The 27,721-nt window shown below is 40.1% G+C and overlaps 1 protein-coding gene across 7 annotated transcripts in view; it reads right to left on the reverse strand.

The window, feature by feature from the left end:
• Positions 1-9,647: 9,647 nt before the first annotated feature.
• The window catches only part of ELOVL5 (ELOVL fatty acid elongase 5), a 39,174-nt gene continuing 21,100 nt past the window's right edge, over positions 9,648-27,721 (reverse strand). For 5 of the 7 annotated variants that reach the window (XM_056487775.1, XM_056487778.1, XM_056487782.1 and 2 more), the window contains exons 2-8: positions 26,391-26,459; positions 24,288-24,475; positions 17,456-17,533; positions 16,650-16,821; positions 14,991-15,115; positions 13,024-13,158; positions 9,648-11,551 (exon numbers count right to left, since the gene is read on the reverse strand). In XM_056487775.1, coding sequence (XP_056343750.1) covers positions 11,420-11,551; positions 13,024-13,158; positions 14,991-15,115; positions 16,650-16,821; positions 17,456-17,533; positions 24,288-24,475; positions 26,391-26,448 — 888 coding nt within the window. In that variant the 5' untranslated portion in view covers positions 26,449-26,459 and the 3' untranslated portion in view covers positions 9,648-11,419. The remainder of the gene's footprint in view (positions 11,552-13,023; positions 13,159-14,990; positions 15,116-16,649; positions 16,822-17,455; positions 17,534-24,287; positions 24,476-26,390; positions 26,460-27,721) is intronic. The other 2 variants (XM_056487776.1, XM_056487780.1) reach the window with 1 other exon arrangement.

A 27,721-nucleotide genomic window follows, 5' to 3' on the forward strand; every position in this document is an offset into this window, starting at 1 on the left:
CCAAACCAAACCAAACCAAACCAAACCAAACCAAACCAACAAACAACAACAAACAAAACCAAAACCACACCGAAACAACAACAACAAACAAAACAAAACACAATCAAACAAAACAAAACAAAACAAAACAAAACAAAACAAAACAAAACAAAACAAAACAAAACAAAACAAAACAAAACACGCGAAACCCAAATCAAAACAAAAAGGCAAAACTCCACCAAACATTATTCGGGCTCCCTAATCTTGGGAGTCTTTGACTTTGCCACGTGTAGGCAATTACAGGAAGGAGTCAGCAATGTTCCCGCGGGGCTCTGGCAGAGCAGGAGAACAAAGCGTCCCAGGGCAGGAACAAAGCTGTCTTCTGCACCACTTAAAGCCTGGAGACAGCAAGTATTGACAGTAAGGACATTGAGAGGCGTGCCAGTGTTAGAGTAGTTGACATGCATGGTTTAGCACACCCTGTAATCAGTAACAGAGGGAATTGTAAGTCCCATCAGACACAATTCTGTCAAAAAGAGCAGCACCATCTCCCAGATGCAATCAAGAGAACACTGATGAAGATGACTGACGTATCTTTGATAAATACCTTTATTTCCCTCAGTAGGAGATAACAGGCTGTTCCCCTGGTGAAACAAATTCCAAAAAAACATCACCTGCAAGCCCTTGGCGATGTTTTCTCTCCTTAGCCCCAAGTGTGCAACACATTTCTCTTCCACCTCTGTTGTCTCTTTTATCTTTATAACTTGCCTTTCTTTAAGGCTTGTTCCTCTATTTGACTGAATCCTTGCAGAAGAGAGGAACAAATGAGCACCATTGGGTTACTAATGAGCAGTTCAGTAGTGTTGGTTACAAACCAGGCTCTCTCTCAGTCACTCTCAGAGTTTATCTATGCAAAGTTCATATGCTACAAAGCTGTCAACAGCCTTCCACTCCAACAACTCTTGTTCAGGCATGCTTGTCTTGGACTGAATCCAAGGCACTGCATTTCCACTTTTTCAGAGTAGTGAATTTATCACAGTTGCTTCCCCCCTGTAAACTAAATGAACATCTCCAAGGATGAAGATCAGCCTCCCTGGAAAACCTGTGCCAATCTTTGACTGCTCTCATTGTGAAGGATTTTTTTCCATACATTTAATCTGAATTTCCTTTGCTGCCATTTACGCATTTGTCCTTTCATTGCACCTCTTGGTCTTCTTCTGTGCCTTGCCAAGAAGACTCTGCCCATCCTCCTCCTTATCACCCTCAGGCAGCAGAGAACAGCAGTGCGGTTTCCCCATCTTTACTCTGCAGCTCCCTGAATCTCAGTGCTCTGTGGCAGAGAGAGGACCCAATAACACAGGTGCTTTGCCAATAGGCAGCCTCAAAAAGTGAGGACAATTGAAAGACTTCAGACATCTTAGGTATAGACAAGCTGCTTCCAAGTATCTCAAATTGCCTAAAAGCCCAGTGGAGTTAGTTATAAAGGTCACCCTTACTGAACATTTGTGGACAGGGTACACAGCCTTGCTCAATTAAAAGTTAAGCCTGGGATGCTACCTTTGCATATTCAGTTCTTATACTCCTAAAGACCCAGTCAGGATTTGATCTGGGATCTTCAGTTTCAAAGGACAAAAGAGTCAAGTCAGAGTGTGCTCTTATTTTGCATCTTGCAGACTTCTTCATTTCTCAACCAGATTATTTTTAGAACTTGTTCAGTCTCCTTATGACCTGGTTTCTTCATGTTATACCATGAATGATTAATGTATAACCTTTCCCTTGAGAGGATCCTGCATCTCAACGGTCAGAAAAATTACTACAATTCTGAAACAGAAGTGCACTTCTGGTCCAATCATAAATATGATTCTGATCATTATTCTGAGAAGTTGCTCCACTGAAGTGAATTGCTCTTTCAGCAGCTGCTGGGACAAGGCTTGCTTTTGTAGATGGCTACTTCAGTATGACAAACATCAAGCAGACTTCTGGACACTGAAGGCTGTGTGTTCTCTTTCAAGTTATGTTTCAGTCCTGCTTGTAGGAGACTATTTTTGTGTTGTGTTTCTCTATAAATCACTTTGACAGAAATGAAGACGTATTTTTCCAATAAGGAAAATAAACCCCATAATATTTTCAACAACAAAACTGAAAAATACCATCTGAAATAAAAAGCAAGGAAATGTTACCTTAGGGCCTCAGTGACACCTGATGTATGGGCAATGGATGTGATATTCCCTGGGGGAGTGTTCCCAGGGAAGTTGTCAGACCAATGCAGTAAGAGCATCTGAAGGGATAGTATGTTACTGCAGGAGCATCAGCGAGGAGAGAGACTGAAAACTCACTCCCAGACATCAGTCATCTTCACTTCCTCAGGAGATAATCCAGCACATCATAGTGCTGAGGACGGGCTCAGGAAGATCTGAGGGAATGAGGGGAGGAGAAAGCCTAGTAACCATTTTTCTACCTCTTCCACTGCTCCCACACTGCACTGTATCTTGATTTTTCTGCAGGATTGTCTCAGCTTCTGGTGAGCTCCCATTGCCCAGGACAGAGGCCAGGTGCCAGGAGAGACATGTTCCCACACTGTCAAAGGCATCAAGGGTTAACATGGCCACAAAGATCTGTGACACTTGTTTCAACACTAGTACTGGGATGCTATTTGTGCTTGTCTGATGTCAGCCTATTTCTCCCTCTACAGATACTTTAAATGATTCTGCTCAACAAGAGCCATCAAGACAGGAGAGAAGGGTTATGAAATGCAGAGGAGCTCCCACTAAACAAAACTTGACCAGGTAGCCTAGTCCAGAAGGTGCTTGCAGCAACATCCTCGTGTGTGGTGGAAGCCCCAGGTTTCTGCAGATGAGAGGAGGAGTCTCAGTGTGGTGGTCAGCCATTGTTAGACCCAGACTGAGGTCACGAGAAGCAAATACATGCCTAGATGGGGACCAACATAAGGCCGAAGGCAGAAAGGAGTAAAGACAGGGAACACATTTCTTAATGCTGCTGGAGGGAAACCTACCCCTGTATTGAGCTGAGCTGCAGCTGCTCTGCAGAGAGCAGGGCTGGTTTTGGATGTTCATCAAACACCTACTGCTGAGAGAGACAGTAACTGCGGCCAATCAGAAATCTGATCTGGTGTCACATTCTCATCTGTGCACTGTCTCCCTTGCCTTGCTGAAAATGAGAGCAATTCAGTTCATATTCTCCAGTTTCTCTTACTGTCCCTCTTCTGAAAACTGCTGTGAGGGCATCCTTCTTACTTGCCTGCTAGAGCCTCTCTCCCCTTTAGCTTTATTTTCCTGGCATTTTGTGTGTTTTCTGCTTCCTGTATATGTTTTCCTTTGAACTGTTTCCTCATTTTTTCCAAACTAGCTCCTGTTACTGAGGTGTCAGTGCAGGGAGGATGCTGTCTTCTGATACTGGGGAGTTTCTGTCCTAGCACCACCCTTCATGGTCTTCTTACAAGGCCAGATATTTTGGGGTTTGCTCACTATCTACTAGAAAGCACTATAAATACTGAGTGCTATTAAATAATTACCAATCACTTGTATGTGCTGGACAGCTGGTGATGTATTATGTTAATAACCTTTACAGCTAAGCTTTAATGAGAAAATACATTTGATTTGAGATTTGGGCTGAGTTTAATGAATTTATTCTTTTTTCTTTCCTGCTTAAATGCATAAATTCACCTCTACATATAAAATGCTTTGAAATATTCTTGCATATCAGGATGCACAGATCAGTATTCTGCTAATTCAAAACAAAATAGCTCCAGCTTTCCCATGAAAGCCAAAGTTCCCAAGGTTATTTGTGCAATCAAGGTCAGGTGCATCATAGAAGCCATTATGCAGGATATGCTTGCTTTTAATCTCCTCTCCGTTTATGACCTCTGTTTCCACCCTAGGAAATGCTCTTGATTACAGAGTCTTTGCAACAGTGAAATAAAAGACAACACAGTGGTTTATTCTTATATGTGGTATTCAAAAGCAATTGTACTCTGATCATTTGTACTACTACTAGGAGTTACTGTGCAGATGTTTCCAATACAGGTCAGGAGCTCTGTTTATCTAACACTCACCTCTCTGACCGGTCCTCCTCTTTTAAGAAGGGACTCAACATAGTCTTTGAAGAACACACTACAGTGGAATTGCAAGGAAATGTCTCTGGCTGTGAAATCAGTATCTCTGTCTAAACTCTGATCTGCCATCCTTGTCTGTGCTAAGTGTTGGCATATTTGTTACTGGTGTCAGCTGTATCTTTGTATGAAATTCTCCTGGTTCCGGGGTGCAGGAGCAGCAGCGTGTCCCCAGCTGTCCCCTCACAGGTGCCGCCAGGAGAGGGCATTGGCTCACAGCACATCCCCCGGGGTGCGCAGCCCCGGGCATCCCCCACATCCTTCTCCTGTCCCTGGATGCTCCCGTACTTACCGGGTCCCGCTGCCATCCCCTCCACTTCCCCCTCTCAGCCAGCCAGGCTGACATCAGCCCTGGGTTAAACCAGACCCGAATATTGGAGGATTATGTTTAAAACCCCAGTGCTTGTTTACACTGTTCTCGAACCTCTTTAAAATCATCTGCATAAAAGACAAAACACCTCTGAGGATGCTGCTTAGATCTGCTCTCTCCAATTTTGAGGCCAGAAGACAAAACTGAACATAGTTCTGTTTGGATTTTTTGTTTGTTTAGTTTTAGTATTATTCTGGCAAAATGAGATGGATGGGGTTTGATTGTAAGCAGCTGAGGTGGGTATTTGTCTAGTTGTTTTTGAGATTTTTTTTAACTTTTTTTTCAAAAAGCAAAATCCCACATTGACTATCATTCATTTCAAAGTGCTCTGGATGGATGGAGCCAGGTAGTTGGCCTCATAGTTTTGGAGGTTTCTGAAATCTTGTATATTGCTCCTTTCTGACCAAGAGAGAGTTGGCTGTTAATTATTCCTATTTTCCTATGTTGCAAGGAGACTTTTGGCAAATACTGCATATTGCAAAAATACCAAGAAACCAAGCAGAGCATCCACTACCAAATTACCCAGACTGGTTTCAGGAGTTCCCACTCATTTAAAAATCTACTTGTACAGCTTTATAACAGTAGGACTGGGCAGCAATTCTTCACATCTACTTAGCATGGAAACCAGAGTCAGATGCAAAGACTACTTATTACCCTATTATTTAAACTTCTGAGAACAGAAGAGTCTTTTTCATGATGATTTGAAAAAAATCTGTGCAAACAATTTTAAAAGGAAACACAGCTGATAATAGTTAGATTATAATAGTTATGCCATCTATATGCATGGGATGTATTTCCTGGTCTTTCTCACAAACTCATCACTATTCTACTGAGCAAAAGTGCATTTGCATCAAAGATGTCTCAAGTCCCTAATAGCCCAGCACACCAAGAGCTGGTCTCACACTCCCTTCCAACCCCAAGTGCTGTGGGAAGCAAAGCAACTCAATAAATTAACAGAAGATTGTTCAGAGAGGCAATCCTTTCTGAATATACAGAAAGGTGTTAGACTTAGAGAGGCACTGAAGCATTGAGATGCCATTGATTTTAAAGGAAGGCACTTAGATAACTACAGGGCTACAGATTTTTTAAAAAAATTTTATTTTCATAAAGCTCTTACTTCTGGTAGGTGAGCTGAGATTCTGATTTCCTGCAACAGCTGGTAGAATTGAATTAGTAGCATTTAGTAAACATTTGGCTTCCAGCTGCAGACAGAACAGCTGATAAAAACATGCTTCCTGCTTGCTACATGGGATGACACCGTATGTCTAATCTATTACACAAATACAATACCTTGCTTCAGTATGTGTGGAAAAAAACTCACTTTGTTTCACTGTAAGTATTTTTACCAAGTAGTTTATTACCACATAAAATGACCCCTGGTGCTGGCTAATCATAGTGGAAATGATGTGAATATCCACTTAGGCAAGTGTCAGGCAGTAAAAGTGCAATTGTTCTGCAGGGATTGTGCATTCCCATTACACCAGCACAGGAGCAGCAAATGCCCAGGCGTAAACAACTCTATGGGATTGCATTTTTATGTCAAGAGTCAGTTCACTTAAAGTTTCACCTGTTCCCAAATGAAATGTGACAATGAGTACAATTTTGCATTTCTTTTTGTCACATGGCTGGACCATCCCTGTTTGAGCTGAAGCTCCAACTGCCTCTGAAGGTTGTGAGGCAATTCCTCCCATGTGGGAATTCAGGACCTTTCTTCTAACACAGGTTTCCTTCACATGTCATGCCAGTGCTGTGCCTTTCACCAGCAAAGGAAGCTCCTACACTGCCTTAAAAAAACTTTCCAAGAATCATGGGTCAGATTCCTGGAAAAGGTGTTGTTTTAACATGTGTTAGATCTGGAGAAAAAAGAAAAATTAAAAACCAAATCAAAGCAGTTGGTTCACTCCAGGGAGCATGTTTTCCCCAACTACAAGACTTCCAGCCATACCACGATGTCCTTCAGGTTTTCTGGTGGCCTTTGACAGTTCTTCCTTCTGATGAAGGAAGCCGCCTTCTGCCTGCCGTGCTGATTTGTAAGAGGACAAAGTGTCCATGTGGTGTGGGGTGACCTTGGCCACCTGCCCGCCCAGCAGCTCTTTCCCCTCCCCCCCCCAAAAAGGATTGGGGGTGGAAATAAGATTAAAAGATTGAGGTTTGAGGAAAAGACAGGAAGGTTACTCAGCAATAATTATCATGGCCCAAATGGATTCTGGGAAAAATAACTGTATGTATTTCCAATTAAAATAGAGCTGAATGGTGAGAAACAAAGACAACAACTAAAACATCTACTCCTTACCTCCTTCTTCCAAGGCTGTTTCACTCCTTCATCTCCACCTCCTCTGCCTCCTCCACGCTCCAAGTGGCGTGGGGTGGTTGTGGTCAGTCCAGAACAGCTCCTCTCTCCTCCTTCCTACTCATGTTCCAGTGTGGGCCTTTCTCATCTGCTGAAGTCCCTCAGGAAAAACTTGCAGTATGGGCTCTCCACAGGCTGCAGTTCCTTCAGGGCGTGTCCCCCTGTTCTACCTCATGGTCCCCCATGGGCTGCACTGTGGGTATCTGCTTTGCCATGGGCTTCTCCACAGGCTGCAGGGCAATGTGTTCCAGCATCACCTCGTGCCCCTCCTTTCTCTCCCACCTCACACTTAGGTCATCACTCCTCTCTCTGCTTTGCCCTTAGATATACTTCCACAAAGGCACCAACAGCTGCTTTTTGCAAGAGTGCAGAGCAGCACACCAGGGGATCACATCCCTGGTCTTAGCAGCTTTAGAAGTGGTCAGTGACCCATCTTCAAGCAATTCCCCAGACCTTCACACTACTCTTATGGGAAAAATGCTCCAGAGCCATATTCCACTTAAAAAGGAACTCTCCCTATTTCTAGCCTAGGGAGACTCTTGAGTAGCTTATGCCCATTTGATTTGCGTCATACACTTAAAATAGCTCATTTTCCTTCATGAAAATTTGAATCTACTGCTATGATTCCTGTGTTGGCTGAGGTTACATTCCTTCTCAACACTGTTCTTGTTAAACATCTGTTTTGCAGAACTTCTACATTTCTGACCATCCCAGTAACTCTTCTGTACAGCAGATCTTTTAAAATTAGTTTTCCTGAAGGCTAATGTATTCATCAAAAGGAAATCCTGCCAGAGCCTCATTCTCCCATGCTAGCACATTCCTCCTACTACAAATGGACCAGTTAGAAAATAAGAGATTCCCCCCTCCCCTTTTTTTTATTTCACAGCAGCAGCTCTGAGTTGTTGAAGAGATGATTCACAATATATCTTCCTTCTCTCCTCTTTAGTTATATCCAACTAGAACTCCTGGAAAACAGCTGAAATTCTGTTACTAGTCCCTAAAGGGGATTTACAGTAATCCCATTTCTTACTCCAGCCATCAAGGTAGTTGCTGTAGGAGATATAATCTTTCCTGGCACTGACAGTACTTTCTGATATCATCATCTCCAAACATTGTTGCAAATAGTCCTGGTTTTTATACCAGGGTTTCTCCTAAAACATTATTAATGGGATCTGTTCCAGCTGAAAGCATTAATACAAACCATTTGCTCATCAGTTTGACCTTGCTTATCCACGGACCCTGTTGCTGGTCACCACACTCTCTAGTTTACATAATAATTTCCAAGATTAAAAATACCCATTCCAGAGGGATAGAAGATGTATTTCCTTTGTCTACACAGGATTTTTTTAAATTAAAAATGAATATGGGTTAATCAGATGTGATTACTTCCAGAAAAGCACTGTTACATTTTCTCCCATTTTCTTTTTACTTTCTTGTACTCATTCTTCCCATTTATTCTGAAACCTGTCATCATACTGAAATCAGACTATCAAGTCTACCATCTACCAGAGACTTTTTACATTCCTTCTATAGAAAATACAGTATCTGTTATATATCACTGAAATACATGACACATAAGTCTCTTTCCTCTTTCTCCACAGCCCAGCTTGACTGATTTAAATACACTTTTTTTAAAACTGGACCACTGTTACTCTTTTCCCTCCTTGCTGCTGGAGATTATTTTAATACCTATGAATTCAAAATGAATGCCTCTGCTACTGTCATGTTATGGGAGGCCCTGGGGACTCCAGCTTCCTCTGCTCATACAAATGCATTCTACTGAAATGGAGAAATACATGAACCATGTTTTGTATATCCATCTATTTAAAGTAAATGAATTAAAAATTGAAAATGGAATCAAAGTTTGCTTTATAAATCAGTTAGTGAGACATTCTGATGATCACAACTAATCACTTTTGTTGCTGCAGTAATTCTAGGCGAGAGGATGACAGTGACAATGAAAGTTAATCCTCTGTACCAATACAACTTGGAGCAGCATTTCTCTAACAGATCTCTATCTGTATTTCATTATTTCCTGCATTGCCCCAAAGGGATTCCCTGTAGAACCCTCACAGTTCAAGTAATTTAGCCTCCAGTTTTATTTATACTTCTCTTCAGCATCCATCTTACTTTTACATCTCTTTTTTGTGAATAATGCACACATTTTAACAACGTACATTCCAGTCCCATACAAGAAACACACATTTTATCAACTTAAACTCAAGACAGCTACCAAATATCAAAGGCAGAGGCAACATTTTCCTGGTCTATGATTTTTGTGTTAAGAGCCTGCAAGGGAAAAGACAGTCAGTTACGTAAGTTGCTCTGTTTTACTAAGTCCATCATCAGCCTATCTGGGGTTATTGCAATGCAACAGAGAAATCAGAGAGGGTTCCAAGATAATCACCTAAGAGCAAGGGGAGCCATAACGAAATTGCAAAATGCTCCCATTCTGGTGAGAGGTATCATCCCCACTTTATAGACAGGACAGCTGAGGCAGGAAGTCCCTCTCAGTCAGGTTAAGCTTTGCTCCTGGCACTCATCATCTCGAGCTGTTGGAGCTGCTCTGCATTCACTGAGTCAATAATCCCAGCAGGAGTTAAATCCATCACACAGACCAGTATTTCTACAGCCAGGCAAGGGAACAGTGTTTAGTAACTGCCAAAGGCTTCTCTAAAGAATTTCTTGCAAAATCTCTGGTACGCTTAATGTCCCTGAATAGCTGCAGCTGTTCTTCCATCATGGTGGCAGCTCCTTGGCCTGACACAGGATGGGGCAATGCATTAATTCTGTACAAACGCACAGAATTCAGGCAGAGATCATCAAAAGTGTTTTAATGATTAAACCATGTCAAACATTAACAATGAAGTATACTCAGATGAGCCAAGAGTTTATTTCTAGCACATTTAGACAGCCTATTTTGAACATTATAGCTGCTGTACTGAGCTATGTAAAGACTCTGCAAACCAGTACCTAGAAATGAAGACACACACACAAGCTTTGATAATGTAAACATAACAGACACTGTCTCCTTCAAAACAAGGAATGAAAACCCACAAGGCTAGTAAGAGAACTTATTAATTCCTTAAGAGATGTGCAAAATTTTTAAAAAATATTTAAAAACAATTAAACGTGTTAAAACTGGCATTTATATAAATATCAAAAAACCAAATAGTTAAACTTGAGCAATGACCAGCAGAATGTCTTGCACAATTCAATTTTTCAGAGCTTAATGGACTCCACTATGGCAGATACCAGAATACCAGCAACAGCTACTGGCTTTGCAACTGACTCCTCATATGTGCAAGACAGCATTTTACAAGAAGGAGTAACTTTAACCAGCACTCAAACCAAATCCTTAGATAACAAGCCAAAACATTACCAGTGATATACACAACTCACATTACAGAAACAGACATTTCCAGCACATTTCAGTAACATTTAAAAAACATTAGCTATGACTTAAACTGTTTAAAATTGTTTGTTTGGGAAAAAAAAACATCTTTGTGTTAGGCACATTTTGAAAGTGAATGTATGCTACATGAAGAACAGTTCAGATACCAACTTAAATACAGACAATTCCATCAGAAAAGCATCTTTCTGGCTTCACTCTTAAATACACTTTTGGATATGTCACAGACTTAAACAGTAGCTCCTAGAACATGGATATGGCTATGGTAATAACACTTGAAACTGCCAGTTTCATATTAAAAAACACTCTTCATTTAGCATTTAAGAATTCTCAGAAATAAGAAAGGAAAAAAAAGAAGAAAAAAAAGTAAAAAGAATAGATGGGTCCACCCTGTATATACTCTAAACTTTAGAGACAATATTTAAATCTTACTCGACTGTGTAAGTGCCAATTACTTTTATGTTAGTGATGTACTTCAAATAAAAAAATAAGATCTAGTAAAAAGGTAAAATAACTTTTCCATCTGTTTTGTGACTGTTGAATCAATTAAAGCCAAATATACAAAACTAAATGTGCCATTTTCAATTTCACTGTATCGAGTAAGAGATACGTAGCATCGTGTATCACATACAGAACAGTAAAATGATCAATGGATTCTTCTAAATGACTTTTTAATAAAAAGTCAATCAATTGAAAAGTTGAAACATACCCTAATTTTTAAACCAGTAATAAGCTTTGGGCCCTGCTTTTTAATTTAAGGCATGTGTGTTTATCTACTGAAACCAGCATCATACAAATTACCTCTACAATCACATGCATGATCTATAGTTAAAAAAATGGAGGTTTAGATTACAGTGTTTTCAAATTGTGAATCATAATTCAGCACCTATCATATTGACTAGTAAGGCAACAGCAGTGTCGGATAATATGATAATACTCCCTTCCATAGTCTATAGCAGGGTCAGTGACAGCCCAGAATTATTTTTAAACTTTAACCTATTTTTATGTTCTGTATACGGTTTCTAGGGTGTTTGCACTGGTTAAGTCCTACATAAATCACACTATTCTAGGCAGGAATAGTTACAGTAGCCATTAGAGTATTAGTGCACAACTCTCATTGTGCTTACAATCAGATGATTTTGTTGTTGGGGTTATCAAAATGGTTTTTCAGTTTGGTCTTCAATCCTTCCTTTGTTTCCTTTGTTTCACATTGTTCTCAAGGGAAGAAAAGCTGTTTGTGTACCCGTTTGCAATGGCTGTGGAGCCGTTCTGATACTCTTTCCTCCTCGAGGATGCCTTCTTGTTGTAAGTCTAGAATACATGGAAAGGCACATGGTTTTGCTTAATTAGATATAAATAACCACTTCCTCACAGTAATTCTAGAAACACAAAAGTAAACTTGCATTCATCATTTTTAAAGACCTTGTGCTGGCGGTAAGAGTCTAACAAGCTCTACCACTTTTTGTGTATGAGACTGTACTATTCCTTTCATTCATCACAGTGAGAGGAGTAGTTCACTTGAAAAGAAAAAGGCTTGGCAGTGTGATGGTAGTGTCATACTAATAGTAAATTAGAAACAAGGGAAGCAATTTTATGAGCAGACTATGGGATAAGAATATATTCAAAATGACATGTGAGGAAGGAGGTTTGAGGCACTGCAGGTGACAGACAGTACCTTGAACAAAGCCAAAACAAGAGGTAGGTAAACAAAGTGAGGGAAGTTCAGAGACAGAAACATGATGGGAATTTCCACTGGCTAACACAAGAATCAAAAACTAACAGGATTGGGGAGACTGTCTAAAAAACTTACAAGACAGTAAAATATACATTAATTTTTTTCAAAGGGGCTCAGCTGCCTGACAAAAGCACATTTCCCCAAAATTCTCTGTGAATTTAAACAATTAACTTAAAATATTAGCAAAATTCACAAAGAAAATCAAGTAATACCTGAAATATACTATAATGTTTAACTAGCATGTTCATATGCAGTAAGTGATAGAAATCATGGGACTGATTTTAAGAAGTACCAGAAGAACAAACAGGGAAGCCTGCTGTTTCCCCCCATGAAGCATTCTCATCAGAACCAAAATTCCCAAATCTCTCAAATGACATTTGAAACATATAACAGAGTTTGCTTCTTTAGGGGCAGCAGGCTGCTGGTTTGATTTTCTGCAGACAGTAGTACATGATTTTCTATAGACAGCAGTTGTACATCTTAGTACAGAGCTCAGCTATGAGCTGCTCAGAATAACACATACCAAATCTGGATCTGTTCAAATGTGAAACCAGATTTGTAGAAACACAACTAAACCCACTGATTTTCCATATGAAAATACAAAAAAAATGCCAGTAGAAGTGAACAAAATCCAGACATCTGCATTTTGTGAGGGAAGTTTCCCTGGATATAGAAACAAGCACTTCCCCTCGTAAAAGCAGAAATGAACAATTCCTTCAGGTGCTTCACAGGTTCACATGCTGCTGGTTTTATTTCAGCTTTGTCTTACATAAGTCTCTTCCTCTCCCTTACCTGCAGTTAACATTGCAGTAAGCCATTTCTTTGTATCACTCTGGCTCACTGAAATTACTAAGCATTCTGAATTATGGGTACAGCACATCACAAGATTTGAAAGTAGAGGGTAGATCAACAAGTGTAGCACTTCAAGAACACATGCACGTTAGTGAAGGATAGCAAAAGGATATTTCAAACATATCTTTCTGTAACAGCTTTCCAGTGAGATACAGCCAGCAGAATGCTAGAAAGAGTTGATGAATGCTACTTTTACCTGAATATAGAAATTTGTGAAGAGGATAATCAAAGAAATCATGTAAGAAATCTGAAAATACAGCCACCCCTGAGGAAATGCACATGGCCAAACAACACCACAGCTGGTCTGGAAGATTGTCAAGACAAACTGAATCTGGGGAGAGAAAACAAAAAATAAGAGAAATGGAGCACATTAATGGAAGGAGGAAAAAAACCATGAGTGACCAAAATCTCAACAGTTATTTCCAAAACCAGTAAAGAGCATGTAATATTGTGTGTTTGGCAAGTGTTTTCTCTGTAAACCTGAGTGAGCAGACATTCAGATTGTGGTATCCTGTTAAGCATGTTTATTTGTATTTTTCCATTTTAGACATTAGAAATAACTTACGTAGAATTGATATAGAAATGTCCCAAGGAAGAAAGACCACCTCCTTCCTTGTGAGAGTTCATTGGGATTTGACTTTATCATCCTAATGGAGCAGATCTCCATCTCACTGCTTCAGCTGCAGAAGACCTGGTGTCTCTTGCTCTACACACAGACCCCTGCAATCCCTTCCCACAGACAGGAACTGTCTGACATATGGCTCCTATGGAAGAATTTTTGGGGTAAAGGCTGCAGGGAAGCTAGGGAGCCAGGGAGGAGGATAAGGGCCCAATTATCTTTAATTATCTCATTTGGAAAAACAGAGTTTGGGCTTATGTAATGCAGAGGGCCTTAGGCAAAATTCACCCTCACATAAAGGCTACCAGATTAGGGAATGTTTATTTAAAAAGGCAAAGACTGTTTGTTCTGCTCTGCTATTTTGCTGCCCTAACAGCTATGCATGCAGAGCAGGCAAGGAAGTGAAAGCAGCTATGACAATAGCCAGGGGAGCAACTGAAGCACTGAGACACTGCACCCTGCAGCACTTGAACAACAAGGATGAAGAATAGAGCCTAAATCTGGGAAGAAAAACAGAAACAAACCTCAAACCAAAGCAACCCTCCCCATGCCCCCCATGAAAATAGCAAGCCCTCAGCTACAATACTTTGCCACTCTTCAGGAAGAACAGTGCTAAAAAAAACCATGTTGAGAATCAACACTGTGAACTGCTGGCAGTAAATGTTATTAATCATCACCAGCAAATGTTATTAGAACTATTCACAGCTCTGAGAAGGTGGGGGGGAAGAAGAATATAACAAAATAATTTATGTCTAGGTTTCAGTTTCCTCCCCTACAAAATGGGGAAGAGAGAACACTCATGCACATTTCCTTGTGGTGTTCTGACATGTTGTACACATTGAAACCTGGTTCTCGTGCAGTATCATTACAGCATGTGCTATATTACCTGATTTCACTGCTCTTATAACCTTCAGCACACAGTGGTCAGGCTTCATCACTACACACACAAAACAGTGCAAACAGATACAAGGAGTCCAACACAGAATTACAAGAGAAAAAAATCTGCCCATTTGAAGTGCAGAAAGAGAACAAAAATATTGAATAGTTTTTAATAAACCATTTGCAACTGTATGCAGAAGTAAGACAGAAAAGGCATTGTCCCACAGGACTAGAATGGCCCTTGTTAGCTGTGGATAGCATTGCACTCGGTTTCTGGTCTGTCCCAGCCTGACCAACCAAGCACAGGGAAGAGCAGGCTAGCTCAAGAGGGCTTGGAAGAAAAGCCTCCTCCCTGGCTACTGAGTACCAGAAACCCCAGATACATCTAGCCACACAACATGGTGAGGGGGAGAAAGGTCCCACAAACCTCAGCACTGATTCATGTACAGCCCCAGACCCCAGCTCCCTGCTGTCCTGAAAACAGAGCAAACAGATGTGCAGAAGCTGGATTTCTAAGGTGATGCAGGCACTACAAGATGTAGAAGGTACCAGCTCTCATTCTCTTTTCTTCTGTCCTCTGCTAAAATTTCCTAACTCGGTAAAGTCAAGAGGACCTCATCACCAATACAAGAGCCTGCTGAAGCACTGAAGAGCAAATCACTCACCAGCTGTCCCTGAGTGATGTACTTCTTCCACCACAGATAAGGACGCATTGCTGGAACAGCGGACAGTCCGTAGTAGGAGTACATGAGGACATGGATAAAGCTGTTCAGTGTGGCACCAAAGTAAGCTAAAAAAAAGGGCAAGGGAAAAAGAAATTACACTGCATTACCAGGAAGGAACATGCTGTTTCATGGAACCTACAAAAACAACATGTTCAAAATGTTACTATTTAAAATATGATTTCTCTTAGAAGAAAAGCAAGAGAGTTCTTTTTTCTACCCTGTTTTTTATTCTGCCTACCCAACGGAGTAGCTGAGCTGCTTGCAGCTTTGTGCTTTACACCAGCCTTCTGGTTTTGTTTCCTCAAGTTACTCTTTTTCACATCTACATTATGGTTTCTCAAGGGAAATGAGGAAACTGATAAAAAGGAGGAATGCCCACATACCAAACAATCAATAGCTTCACCCATCTACTTTTAGGTTGATTTTACTTCCTTCCAGACAGGAGCCAATTTTGTCATTTATAACCAAAAGCTTTGGATACCTTCAGAAACTGCAAGTTAGCTATTTTGTTTGTCCTTGTTTACAGCACCTTTAGTCATTAAAGAACCTTCTAGCTTAACACTGAACTGCATAGAACTGTGATGACACAACAGAACATAAAGCTTGGAAGAAGAAAAACACCTGACTAGAAATAACACAAAAGTGTTTTCAACAAGACCACATGAATACAAGACAGATTCTAAGTATATGCAGTTTTGACTGCAGTATGAATAAGGATTGACTTCCTTGGAAGAAAACGTGTTTCCAGATGCAGACTTTTTATAAGTTCAGTATTACTCACCGTTGTGCTGACAACACAAAACAAATACAAGTTTCTATGCTGTTTGGCTCAGAGAGCAGACTGCTGAGGAATGCATCCTCTCGGTCTGCACTGCCAGTAGCTCACATCCATCGAGTTTGAAAAGATTTCTCTTGAATGGAGCGTTCAACAAAGCCAGTATCTATAACCTGCACATCCTAACCACAGCTAAACCATGCTAAGGCAGTTAGGAAACCAGATGCCAGCTAAGTGCAATGGAAGTGAAGAATTACAGCAGATTGCCAAAAGTTAGTAGGATTTAGACAAGAGAGACATGGAAATCTTCCACTTAAGACTCATTTGTTCATGTTCATTAGTGCTCAGGGGACAAGATTTTAATTGAAATCATTTGTTCTGGCCAGTGGTGTACTGAGATTAAATTAAGAAAGTCATATCTCAAGTGAACTTTACAGATACAAGGACAAGAGTCACTTTTAGCTGTTTTACAGCTGAAACAAGCTTCTGGCTTGACTTGGAAAATAATATTGTTTCATCAGAGGTTCTGTAACTACAGCAAAAATAGACGAAGCAAGGTTGATGGACATCTGACCTGGGCTAATGCACCTGATAAATGTCACACTGCCCCACAAATTCTTCAAACTACATAGACATTCCTTTCCTAGAGGCTGTGCTGGTAGCTTAATTTCTGCAACCATCTAAAATAGTTGCAATTCAGCAAAGCAGCTTAATATGGTACAGAAAAAAATCCTGCAGCTGAAGGGACCAGAGATGTTTGATCAAAAGACCACCAAAACAAAGCACCTGTTGCAGGTGTTCCCCCACCATATCCCAGTACTTACAGTGACCACAAGGCACCCAGTTCATAACAAACCACCAGATGTTCAGCATGGTTGCATGGTGGTAGACATGCAGAACAGTGATCTGATGATTATTTTTCCTCAAAATGAAAAAGAAGGTATCCATGAACTCGATGAGTTTGGAGAAATAGTACCACCAGAGGACACGTATGATCTGGAAAGGAGGAAACAAGTTTTAGAAGCATTGCACATTGTGGGGGCTTTCAACTCTTATGGTATCTAGGTAATTAGAATCCAGATTCTGTCCTGCACTACTTGAAGTAGTGGGATCTACTGCTGGGATCTTCTGTAACACTTCTGTCTCAGGTTTCTCCATGGGAGATCGAGGTACGAATCTATAGCTACTGCTGAAAACAGGATGACAAAGACTGCTTCATGAGGCTACTGCTGTGCACCTGGGTTGTCCTGGGAGAAAATACTTAACCAGAGCTGGTGCTGCAGTGCTGTCTGTAAAGGAAAGGTCACAACTGTGACCAGAAGAAATCATCACCACATCTCAGAAAGAGAAGGGTGGGCTCAACACAGGGTGGTTGGATAGAGTCCGAAGACCAGGTCCTCATTTTTTGATCTGGGGCCACTTGAAAATTTGCACATAATTACTCACAAAAATACCAACCATAAATATATCACAGATGAACATCTGACAGTGCATTGTCCACTGTACTTCAAAATGAGGAAAAAACCTTATAGTTGAAGCAAAATGTGCATAATCAATACTGTTCTGCTCTCCACTTACACTCAAGCGGACAATTTGAAACATTACCAGCTCTAAGTCTCAATTATGGTACCTTCATATCAGCCTCTCCTCCACTGTGTGTATCCTGGCAGAAGAAATTGTATCCTCCTTCCAATACTCCCGTCACCAGCTGAGCAAATAAAAAAATAAATTGTTATTTGGGGAAAAGGCTGAACTCTATGGCACCTGCAAAACTCCACAGTGGCTCAGCCCAGACATCTGGTGTCAAGAGAATCCTGGGCACCTGAGGGTGGCATTAGGTTGAACTCAAGTTCCAAGCAGTGACTGAATTGTAGTGAAGGGTGAATTAACAAATTCTCCCATTTGGGGTATATCAGAATAAAAATAGGAGGTAACATTTTATCCCCACTTATCCCACACAGTGTGAGCCTTTTCATACTCATATTTCACACAGCTTCTCAAGAAATCTCCTTCTTTGCTGATGATCTGGTCGTTAGAGAAAGTAAATAACCAAAATTCAGTAAATACATTTTTCTTTTGATTACTTTTGGAAAGAGTTACATCTTTAAGAAATTTGATACTCAAGAGATGTGACTACAGTTTTTTCAGCCACGTAGCAGAGCATATTTTCAGCTTTGCTCTCCTTCACACTTAATAACACGTTTCACTGCACTGCCATTCTTCAAGATCTTTTTAAGTAATTCATTCATACCAAGCACATTACATCCATCTCAATATAAGTGACTTCCTCTGCAGGATATGCCACTGCCTGCCTGACTTCCTGGCATAACAAGTAACACCTCAAACATATACAGAATCACATTAAGAGTAGTGACCAACCATTAGCCATGACAGATGACAGGGTGTCCACTGTGGAGGGGCTGGCTCAAATCTCTAGAGAAACAAGATCCATGTTGGATGTTCTCATCCTTTCACAGATGGTAGGACAGGTTGAGGGTAGAATGGGAGGAGGGAGCATGTGCAAGGACATGAACAAGATCCCCTTTAATATCTCAGCAGAAGGGATCATTGGACATTGTTTAAAATGATGTTCTTCCTCTTGGGAATAGCATGAAGAAAGGATTTAACAACTTCAGGCAACTCCCAAGTGAATAAAAAATAGTTAGGTATCTCAAAAAACATCTGAAAGGCAGAAGGAAGTTGTATGTTTTCGGCCTTATCTATCTACAGAATAAAAAATAGCATTGCAAAGCCACAGTAGAAAATCCTTGTACTAAAAGTCATTTTAAAAGATCACTTGATTAAAGGACTACAATAACTGGTACGACTAAATGCTGCTCAGAGCTGTGAACAGGAAGTTAATTTTAAAAGGTTCAATAAAGATAATCACTTAAATGATCTACCTTTCCCCAGTGTTATTTCTTTCATGCCTCATTTTCCCCCTAAATTAACTTTTAAAATACTCAGTCAGCCTAGGCCATTATTTTTGACCTTCTGAGATAGAATTATTGCAACAACTTAAGGGAGAAAATGTACATCTAGTTATATGATAATATACAGATCTGGAAGTATCTCGTATTAGAGATAAATCAGTAGCATCCTGCCACAGCAAGGGCAGGGCAGCCGTGCACATCAGCAGCAGACCCAGGCACTTTCCCTACCCAAGCAACAAAGGAAAGGCAGCCATGGAAGAAGGACTTCTCTCCTGGCTGCAGGGCTGTGCAGAGGACACCAGTTTAAAAGTGGTATCTTGCTAAAGGACCAGCTGTGCCCCAGGGCAAGCTTTGCTCCAAGCCACTTCCAGGCCACTGCAGAAAAGACTGTGTGGTCTTGCAAGTGCCTGTCAGTCCCTCAGACTGAAGACCACATTGTGCTGTGATCATGTTAAAAGCTTACAGATGTTTTCATGCAGTTCTCATAGTTCAAAGAAGTGTTAGGAATCGAAGGATAATAACATTGTTTATATTGTAATTAATCCAAACAACGTCCATCATTAATGCTGCTCCACAAACTTCTACCCAGTAAAGGCATAGTGAATCCACAGAGCTTTTCCTGCCAAGGGTACAGGTTCACCACCTAAAGCATAATGCAAGCAAAGGTGTCTCCATATATCCCACCTCTCTGAAGGACAGTGACATCAGGGTGGCTATGAGCAGTGGCTTCAGCTCAACCTGAAGTTTACAAGAGAACATACTACTGTATGCTAGCAACTGTAATACTCTCACAGCCACAAATGACATAAGCAAAGCAATATTTGTAGGAAATGTCAGCATCTTTTATCACATAAATAGCTAGTATAGTTACAAAAATAATTTCATTACCCACTTTCCAGAAGGAGCTAATTGGTAAAAAACTGCCTATAGCTGCCCACAAACTGCTGTTGTTGCCCACAAACCTTACTCAGTGCAACATACAACACGTAAATAATCTTTTTCCCTGTTTAACCAGCTGCTCCTTTGCCTGGCCCCACTATTCCTTGCACCCACAATGCTTTCATCAATGCTGGAAGGCTTCAGAAAACAAAACCAAGAGATGACTCTGAAACATGACCACAAATGGCTCCATTATGCACGGGTGTACAGCCCCAGGGAGCTGCTTTCCTGCCACCACAAAAGCAATAAGAAGGGGTCAGAAATTTCTAGCAGTGCATTTAAGTCCTTGCTCACACTTGTGGTCTGCTCCCTGGACCAGCATTTCCAAGACCTCCTTACACCACTGTACAGTAGGTCTGAAACTTGCCCAGAAACAGAGCAGTGGCTCCTCTGTTAACACAACCTTGAGACAACCTTTCCTTCCCTGCCTGCTGTCTTTAGAAGTCCTCCATCTTCAAGCTGGCAGGAGTCCAGGCCTGCTGATGGCACTGATGAACAATCACAGGCAAAACTTCTCTCAAGAAATTATCATGTCCAGAAAAGGCCAATTATAACCATTTGCACTTGAGTAAACCACTTCACGTGGTTTCTGAACAGCACAAAAGACAGTTCCTTCATAAGCCAATTAAAATAGTACTCAAACTCAGAGTTAAGTCCCTCAGCTCAGGGGAAAAACCTGCAGCTCAAGGTCACATTTGTGCTGAAACAACCCACATTTTCCTCCTCTGCAATGAAGTTTTCTTTTTTGCTATTGCTTTCATTTTGTAATTCTGTTGCTGAATTCTTTAAAATGCTGTGGCACATGCTTTTGTATCAACTATGCTACCAAAATAAGCCAGGACACTAACACTAGTCTGACTAGGTGGAGGAGAGGTGTTACTGGGGAGGATTTTGTTTTTTTTCTCGTGATAAAACTAAAGTCTGACATTCACTGGAGAGGGACAGATAAGGGACCTAGCACTGCATCACGCTGTCAAGGCATGATGGGTTTACAAGGTTCAAAACAGAGCTAGATTAGAATAAAGAGAAACAGAAGTTCACGTCTGATCAAAGCAAGCAAACGCCTGCACAGATATGGAACTTTATCTTTACATGAATGCAGTCACCCCAGGGCAGAGATAAGGGCTTCAGGAGGGTGGAGAAACAAAGAGGGGAGGAAAGAGGAGCCTAGCTGCCACCCATGGCTCATGTGACAGGGCACCTCTGCACAGAGTCCCCTGCCTCCTAAGGCTTTTCCTACAGCATCAGGAAAATCTAAGGCTTTTCTCAGGCAGGTTCAGTAGGGAATTTATTTTTTTAGATGAAGAAAAAAGACAGTAAAGAGATCACTTAAGAAAGTGAGCCTTCACCATTGACCAGGTGCTTCAGACCACTTGGCCAGTTTTGGTAACAAACTCCCCCACAATAACACAGGTGTGTGTGCTGTGTAACTGGGTACCTGGCACCATCTTCTCTTTGCTAAATTACCCAGCTGAGACTCAAGCAGAGAGGCACAGGCCCTACTCACAGTGTTTCAAGATGCCTTGTGATCCCAGCACAGAGCAGCAGCACAGGGGGAAGCAGTGTGCCTCTGCTGCTCCAGCTGCTCCTGCAGCTCCTCCAGATGTGGCCATGCCAGCCAGCAGGTGATCAGCCCATATCCTATAACCCCCTGCCAGTCCCAGCTAGGCACCTTCTCCACCACACCACGCAGGAAGCCCCACCCCTTGATGCCCCTGCCTGAGACATAAGAGCATTATTTCTCCTTAAAGTCCAAGCACTGTAGATTTTTACAGAATAAAACATTGTTTGTCCCTAAAGAACATCCTGTCCTCCTGAAGTATATGACAAATTAGCCTGGAGAAACCTCTCCAGCTCCCCTAGATCTGCTATTGTCTGGGAAAGAGTAGTCCACTTCTCTGAGAGTACCAAAACCCAGCCAAGTCATTAAATTGCCAAATAAAAAAAGTATAGCAAGCACAGAGAGAAACTATTCAGGAAATCTAAGATTTCTAGTGATTTTAGACCAAAGCAGACAATACCTAGAGTTACACAAATTCTATGATGACAAATTCCCCCATGGTATTGCTTACAATCATTCAGACATAAAGGTCAGAAAACTAACTAGGTCATCCTTTTCATCCCAGTTGGGAGGATGCCTCACTTTAACATCTTGTTTTGGTCACAGAATATGCAAACTGAGCTATGATGCTATGAATCATGACCTGAATCACCACAGCTGTAACTCAGGAAAAACTTCCAAGTAGGGTTTCAGGTGTACTGTACACAAGCTATTAAAGCAACTTCATTTCAGACATGCTACTAAACAAGTTCATAAATCATGGCATTTTATGATTTTCCTCACAGTAGGATTGAAAAACTTTTATTCAACTGAAACTCAAAACGCCAACAAGGAGAATAGGGAGTTACACAAGTTTTCTGAATGCTGTTCCACATCATTCTCTCTTTAAAGTAGGTAAGTGTACTATAAATTGCTACTGATATATGGCAAATCCTTCAAAGGAAAATTTCCAAGACTGATGAGTTACAACCAAGGGCATCACATGCTGTGCATCAACAAGGGTAATTGTGCAGGTACTTCAGAACATACCGGAGGTGCAAGAACCCATTTTTTCCCTACGCCCTTCAGCTCTCTCCCTCCCTGCAAACACCAAGCAGTGTGGTGTCATACCAGCATGGCTCTCTGCTTTGCAGCATTTTTGTGGGATCAGTCCCTTGTTGCAGAGCATCACTTGCCCTCACATCCAGTTTCTAAGTGCTGCCAACTACATTTCATTGCCACTCTCGTGTTTAATGATCTTCATAATGCTCTAGCTTTGTGTGTGCTCATTTACAAGGAGAAGGTATATTTACAATACTAATTAAAAGTTCAATATGGATAATATTAGATTAAGAGCAATACTCATTTTCACATAAAGCATTTAATTATATATATAATATATAATATAAAATTATATATAGTTATATATTTAGTTGTGTCATTGCTCCACAATATAAAAGCTATTTATCTGGTTACAAGTAGGAGGACTTCTTAAGCATATAATGAATACTACTCCCTTGGTAACCAGTTTATTGTTAGCAAGAAAAAGGCATTTATAGGATCAACAATTCAGGTATTTTCTCTTGTTTAAACTTACCAGTAGGTTTTGTAACACAGATCATTACAGTAATTTAGAAACTCTGAGTATTATTCCAAGTATTCAAAGAAGATTGGCTATCCTGAGAGTTTTAGCCACACTTGGTACAACTGAAGTAAAGTCTGCACTTGTAAACTCTCAATAACATAAGTGGAGGTTAAAACAATAGATCACTGTATAACTGTAAATAAATACCTGCATAAAATAATGCAGATGGACATCAACATCAACACTACATTTAGACAAATTAAACTGATCAACACACTATTCTGGATTATAACACTCTGGACAAGGAGGTTAGAAATGTAAGCACATCAAGAACACAAGTAGTTCCAAGTACCTACTGAATCCAAAACTGCTCCCAACTGAAAAATTAAGTATCAAATTTTTTAATAACCCAACCCAGTAATTTTTGAGTAGACAATTCACTACACAAGAGAAAAAATATTGAATTTAAATCACTTCATCTCGAAACACTCACCTTGTAAAACACTACAGAATTAATTACAAACTTAAAGGAGAATTGCAGCTTATTTACACTTCTAAGCTCATGCAAAAAAAAAAAAATTAGTAGTTTAGCACTATATTGTATTTGAAAAGACTGTAGTGAAAGAACTGAAAAGAGGATGTTGAAAATTAAATATCTCCTTACAGAAAGAAGAAATACACTTTGGTTAAAAGTGTGCCAGAATATTCTGTGCATTAAAGCAAAAGAGTAATTTTCTGACCACATCATTATTTACACTACCATAGTTCTTCATTTTCACTTGAACAAAAACATACAGTTCTGAGTAAAAGCAGCTAAAGAGCTCTCTGGGAAGTGGAAAACTTTACACTGCCTACATATCTTTGGGTTTTTATGAAAGGAAGTAAGTCCACAGAAGGTTCAATTCAGTCTGAAATACATTTGTATGTTTAGATTTTAAGCTCAAAGAAACAGATAAATCACAATGGCATTGTTTCAGCAAGGTTTTTCTTTCCCAGCAAAACCAAGAATATGGAAAAGAACCTATTGGAAGTTTACAGAAATAGATGCAAGGAGTGTGTGCATGATTAAACACAAGTAAATAAAACGTTTTGCCCTCCAGATAAAGCCACAGTTCTGCTACAAAGTACTTTGTACAGTCCACTGTCACATTGAGCAAGGAGAAGTTACTGAAGTAGCCAAGTTCATGATGTAAGATCAGGACTTCACTTGCACCAACCGAGCAAAGTGCATTTGAAACATTGCTAACCAAGGTCAGCAAGGATGTTTAAGGCAAGGCTTGCATCACACCATCCTTAGAGGTAACATTACAATTAGGGTTTTCTCCCCAGAGAAGTGACATTGAAAATGCTTGCACCATTTATGCAGATGCCTCCTGAATTCAGAAGCTCAGATTATTTTCAACATGAGCCAACGTAACTAAAGCAGACACTGCAAAATAAGCCAGACCAACCCTTTTTCTCTTACCTCATAAAACATATACAGAGAAAGCAGTGTAAGTCCAAGGTTGTAGATCACTAGAATGCCCCTGCATGAGAATGGCTGCTTATTCCTCATGTACTTGGGTCCTAGCCATACGATTAGTAAGTACAAGACTGAGAAGATAAAGGTAGGTGTATAGTTCTCCAGAAGAAGCCATCCTTTTACCCTGGGGTCTGAAACAAAGCAACAAAAACATACAAAACACTTAGATTTTGTGAGGAGAAGAATTCAACACATCTAAAAATAGCTGTACCCGAAATGCTTCTAGTGCTGGAATACCAAAGCAAGATGAAGAAGTGCAGCAAGCCTTTTCATTAAAGGCCACATTGCTAAGTACAAACAACATTTTATTTACGTATTTAAGAAAGCAGAAGTAATTCTTTTCCTAAGGCTAAAAGATTCTTAAGTTACTACCACTATTATTTTTAAACACTCATTACCATTCAGAACTGTCACCCACTTGAATACCACAGACAAAATTATAAAGAAAAGCTTCAACAAATCTCTCCTCTTTATTTTCTCAAACCAACCCTTCCTGATGGTACACTTTATTTCCTAGAGTCAGCAAAGTCACACCTAGGAGTGAAGGAGATACTTCTATAACTACAGGTGGATGATCCTGATAATTATTTTCCAGTCAATACTAACACAGTTAGACTTATGTATGTACTATTAGAAAGAATTTAATTTTGGAGTCCTTGTATGAGCAGTTGAACACAGAGCAGCCAGTCCCGCCTGAGTAACCTGTCCAGTTGGAAATAGATTGACTTCTCAGGACAAGCACATAAACCACTTGAATCAGAGAATTTTAGAGGACTGTTTGGAACATTAGTGTGATCCTTTTAAAACCACAACTGTGTTGTCCATACCTGGCAACAGCACAGTATCTCACTCCTCTCACTAGTCAGCCCAAAGTATGGAAGCCAAATTAACCAAACTATAAATGAACAATTCAAATATTGCTGTCATTCACAGTCTTGACTTAATTTTAAAGGAATCATGCATGGATCCTGAATGTAAGAAATGAGGCCTTAAAACTGTAGGTTGGAAAGTAGGTAGGGAATTGTTTGGATTTGCCACCTTTATGGCTCATGATTTTTCTCATACAGCAAATAGAGACCATATGTCAGCACATGCAATATTATATATCAGAACATCCAGGCTAATTTAAACAGATTTAGTATGAATAGAGAGGCAACAAGGACACTGAGATACTAATAAAAGCAAACAGAAAACACACTCAGAAGAATCAGAGGCTTGTTCCACCTCCTGTGGCCTTTCACCTGTAAAGAAGGGGCATCATCACTGGATCTTGAGTGGGACAGAGAAAAAGCATTATTGCAGCAGTCAGAAGAAGAAAGCACATGCCACTGAGCAGCACTGCTCTGCACACTCTGTGCAGGATGCAGTAATTTAATCCCCCTGGTCAGAACCAGGTGGAACTGCACCATCCTACCCAAGCTTGCAGCATGAGGCCACTACTTGTTCTGGTTCCACAGCCTCTGCCTTCCTCACACCAACCAGGACTGCAGTTCTCTACCTGCAGAGTTTTTCCCTGGGGAAAACCTATTGCTTTTTCAAAAAAGTATGGTTTCAAAGAAGTGGTGCTTTCCAAAAACTACAGATATTTTTAATGAAAAATTCCAGAGAAGCACTATAGTTATGAAGGCAAGAGTATTTTTTATTTAATTAAATGGAAGTTGAAGAGGCTTTTTTAGAATAAAAGCTATTACTAAATAAATAAAAAACAAAAAAAAACCCAAAAAAAACCAAAAAAAACAAAAAAAACAAACAAACAAAAAAAAAAAAAAAAACCAAACAAAAACCTAAAAACAAACCAACCAAAAAAACCAGCACCCACTGAGACAAACAACACGAGCTTAACTGATAGTAAGAAAAATGACCTCTTCAGGTCAGAAGATCAGAAGCACTGAATAGGCTCTTATTACACTGTCAGGCATTTTGATGCTTTTTGTCAGGCTTATGAAGCTAAAGAAAGTACCTGTCAATGTCAAGTTAGAGGAAAAATGTTTCTTATATTCTAGTAAGATCAGTTTTATTTATGTGTTAACTTTTGAGAAATCTTACCTCTGGGTCCAAGCCAAACATCAAAGTAACTATTGATTGTTTTATCCATACGTTCCATTCTACAATCTACTGAAAAGGAAAGAAAAGGAGAAAGTTAGTTCTTCCGCTCAGGAAAACAGCTAAACCTTCTGAACACATTCTATTAGGGCTAACAAATAAAACACTAGCATGCAAAAATTCCAGCAAACATAACGGACTTTCTCAGCATATATCAAGTACATAAATACATATCAAGTGTATTAAGCTTATTCTAGTCTCAGAGAGTCACTGGTATATGAGCTACATTTCCCACTGAAGTACTTAAACATAGTTATAGGTACACTGAAGTTTAAAATAATGAGTTCAGATTAACCTGAAGTTCTTTCTAATTCTGTATTTTGTACATGCAAATAAAAGCTGGCATCTTGAAGGACCCCTCAGTGAGGAGGAGGACTGAACTTTGAGACAAAGTCAGCAATATTGAAATTTTCAGACAAGGACTATGAAGCTGTTTTAACAAAGAGTCTCAAATAACTAGCAAGGCTAGCTAGGAAAGAGGAGGGAAGGAGGAAAAAAGTAAAAAGTGGCTCTGCTATCATCTGCAGATAGGTGACTGATTACAGCTCTGATTAACAGGCCATAAAACCAAGAGATCAACAGTCACCGAGTGACAGAGAGGGCTGCAGAGACCAGGGAGAAAACACAGCATCTCATGGCATGAGCATCTCCAGTTCTAGAAACTGCTTTCTGGTAAGACATTACCAGATAAAATTCAGCCAACATTAGTAGAGATTCGAATGCCATCTGTCAGCTCCTCACACAGCCACTGTTTATTGGTAGCCCCTGCTCTGTACATGGAGCATGTTGTGGTACCTCACTATGGTTAAAGCAGGAACGAAGCAGCAACACTGTCCACAAGCAGAGACAGCTGTGCACAAAGCTGTTCTCAAGAGAAGAGGAAGTAATTTTCTTCTTGATTAAGAAAAAACAAAAAACCCCAACCCTTCCAATTTCCTCTTTTCTATCCAGAACTGTACTGTACTTTCACTATTAAAATTTCATCCACTTCTAATAGAATGGTCTTCTCTTTGTGGTGCTGCTCCTTTCCTAAAGTACTAACATTAGCAACGATTTTTAGCTATGAAAAGATAACATAAGCAACACAAACTGTCAGTATACCCACAGCACCAACCAAAACAATTACACAAGTAGTGTAGTTGCTAAGAAAAAAAAGTTGATTTTTTTTTTAAAGTTCTACCTAAAGAAATATCTCCACCTGTGAAAATCCCGTCTCTAGCAGATTTCTGTTTTATCCAAGTTAAATTAATTATATATCCCCTGGTTCTAGTCAG

Source organism: Oenanthe melanoleuca, chromosome 3 (genome assembly GCF_029582105.1).
Source record: "Oenanthe melanoleuca isolate GR-GAL-2019-014 chromosome 3, OMel1.0, whole genome shotgun sequence".
In the NCBI taxonomy this organism is placed as follows: Eukaryota; Metazoa; Chordata; class Aves; order Passeriformes; family Muscicapidae; genus Oenanthe; species Oenanthe melanoleuca.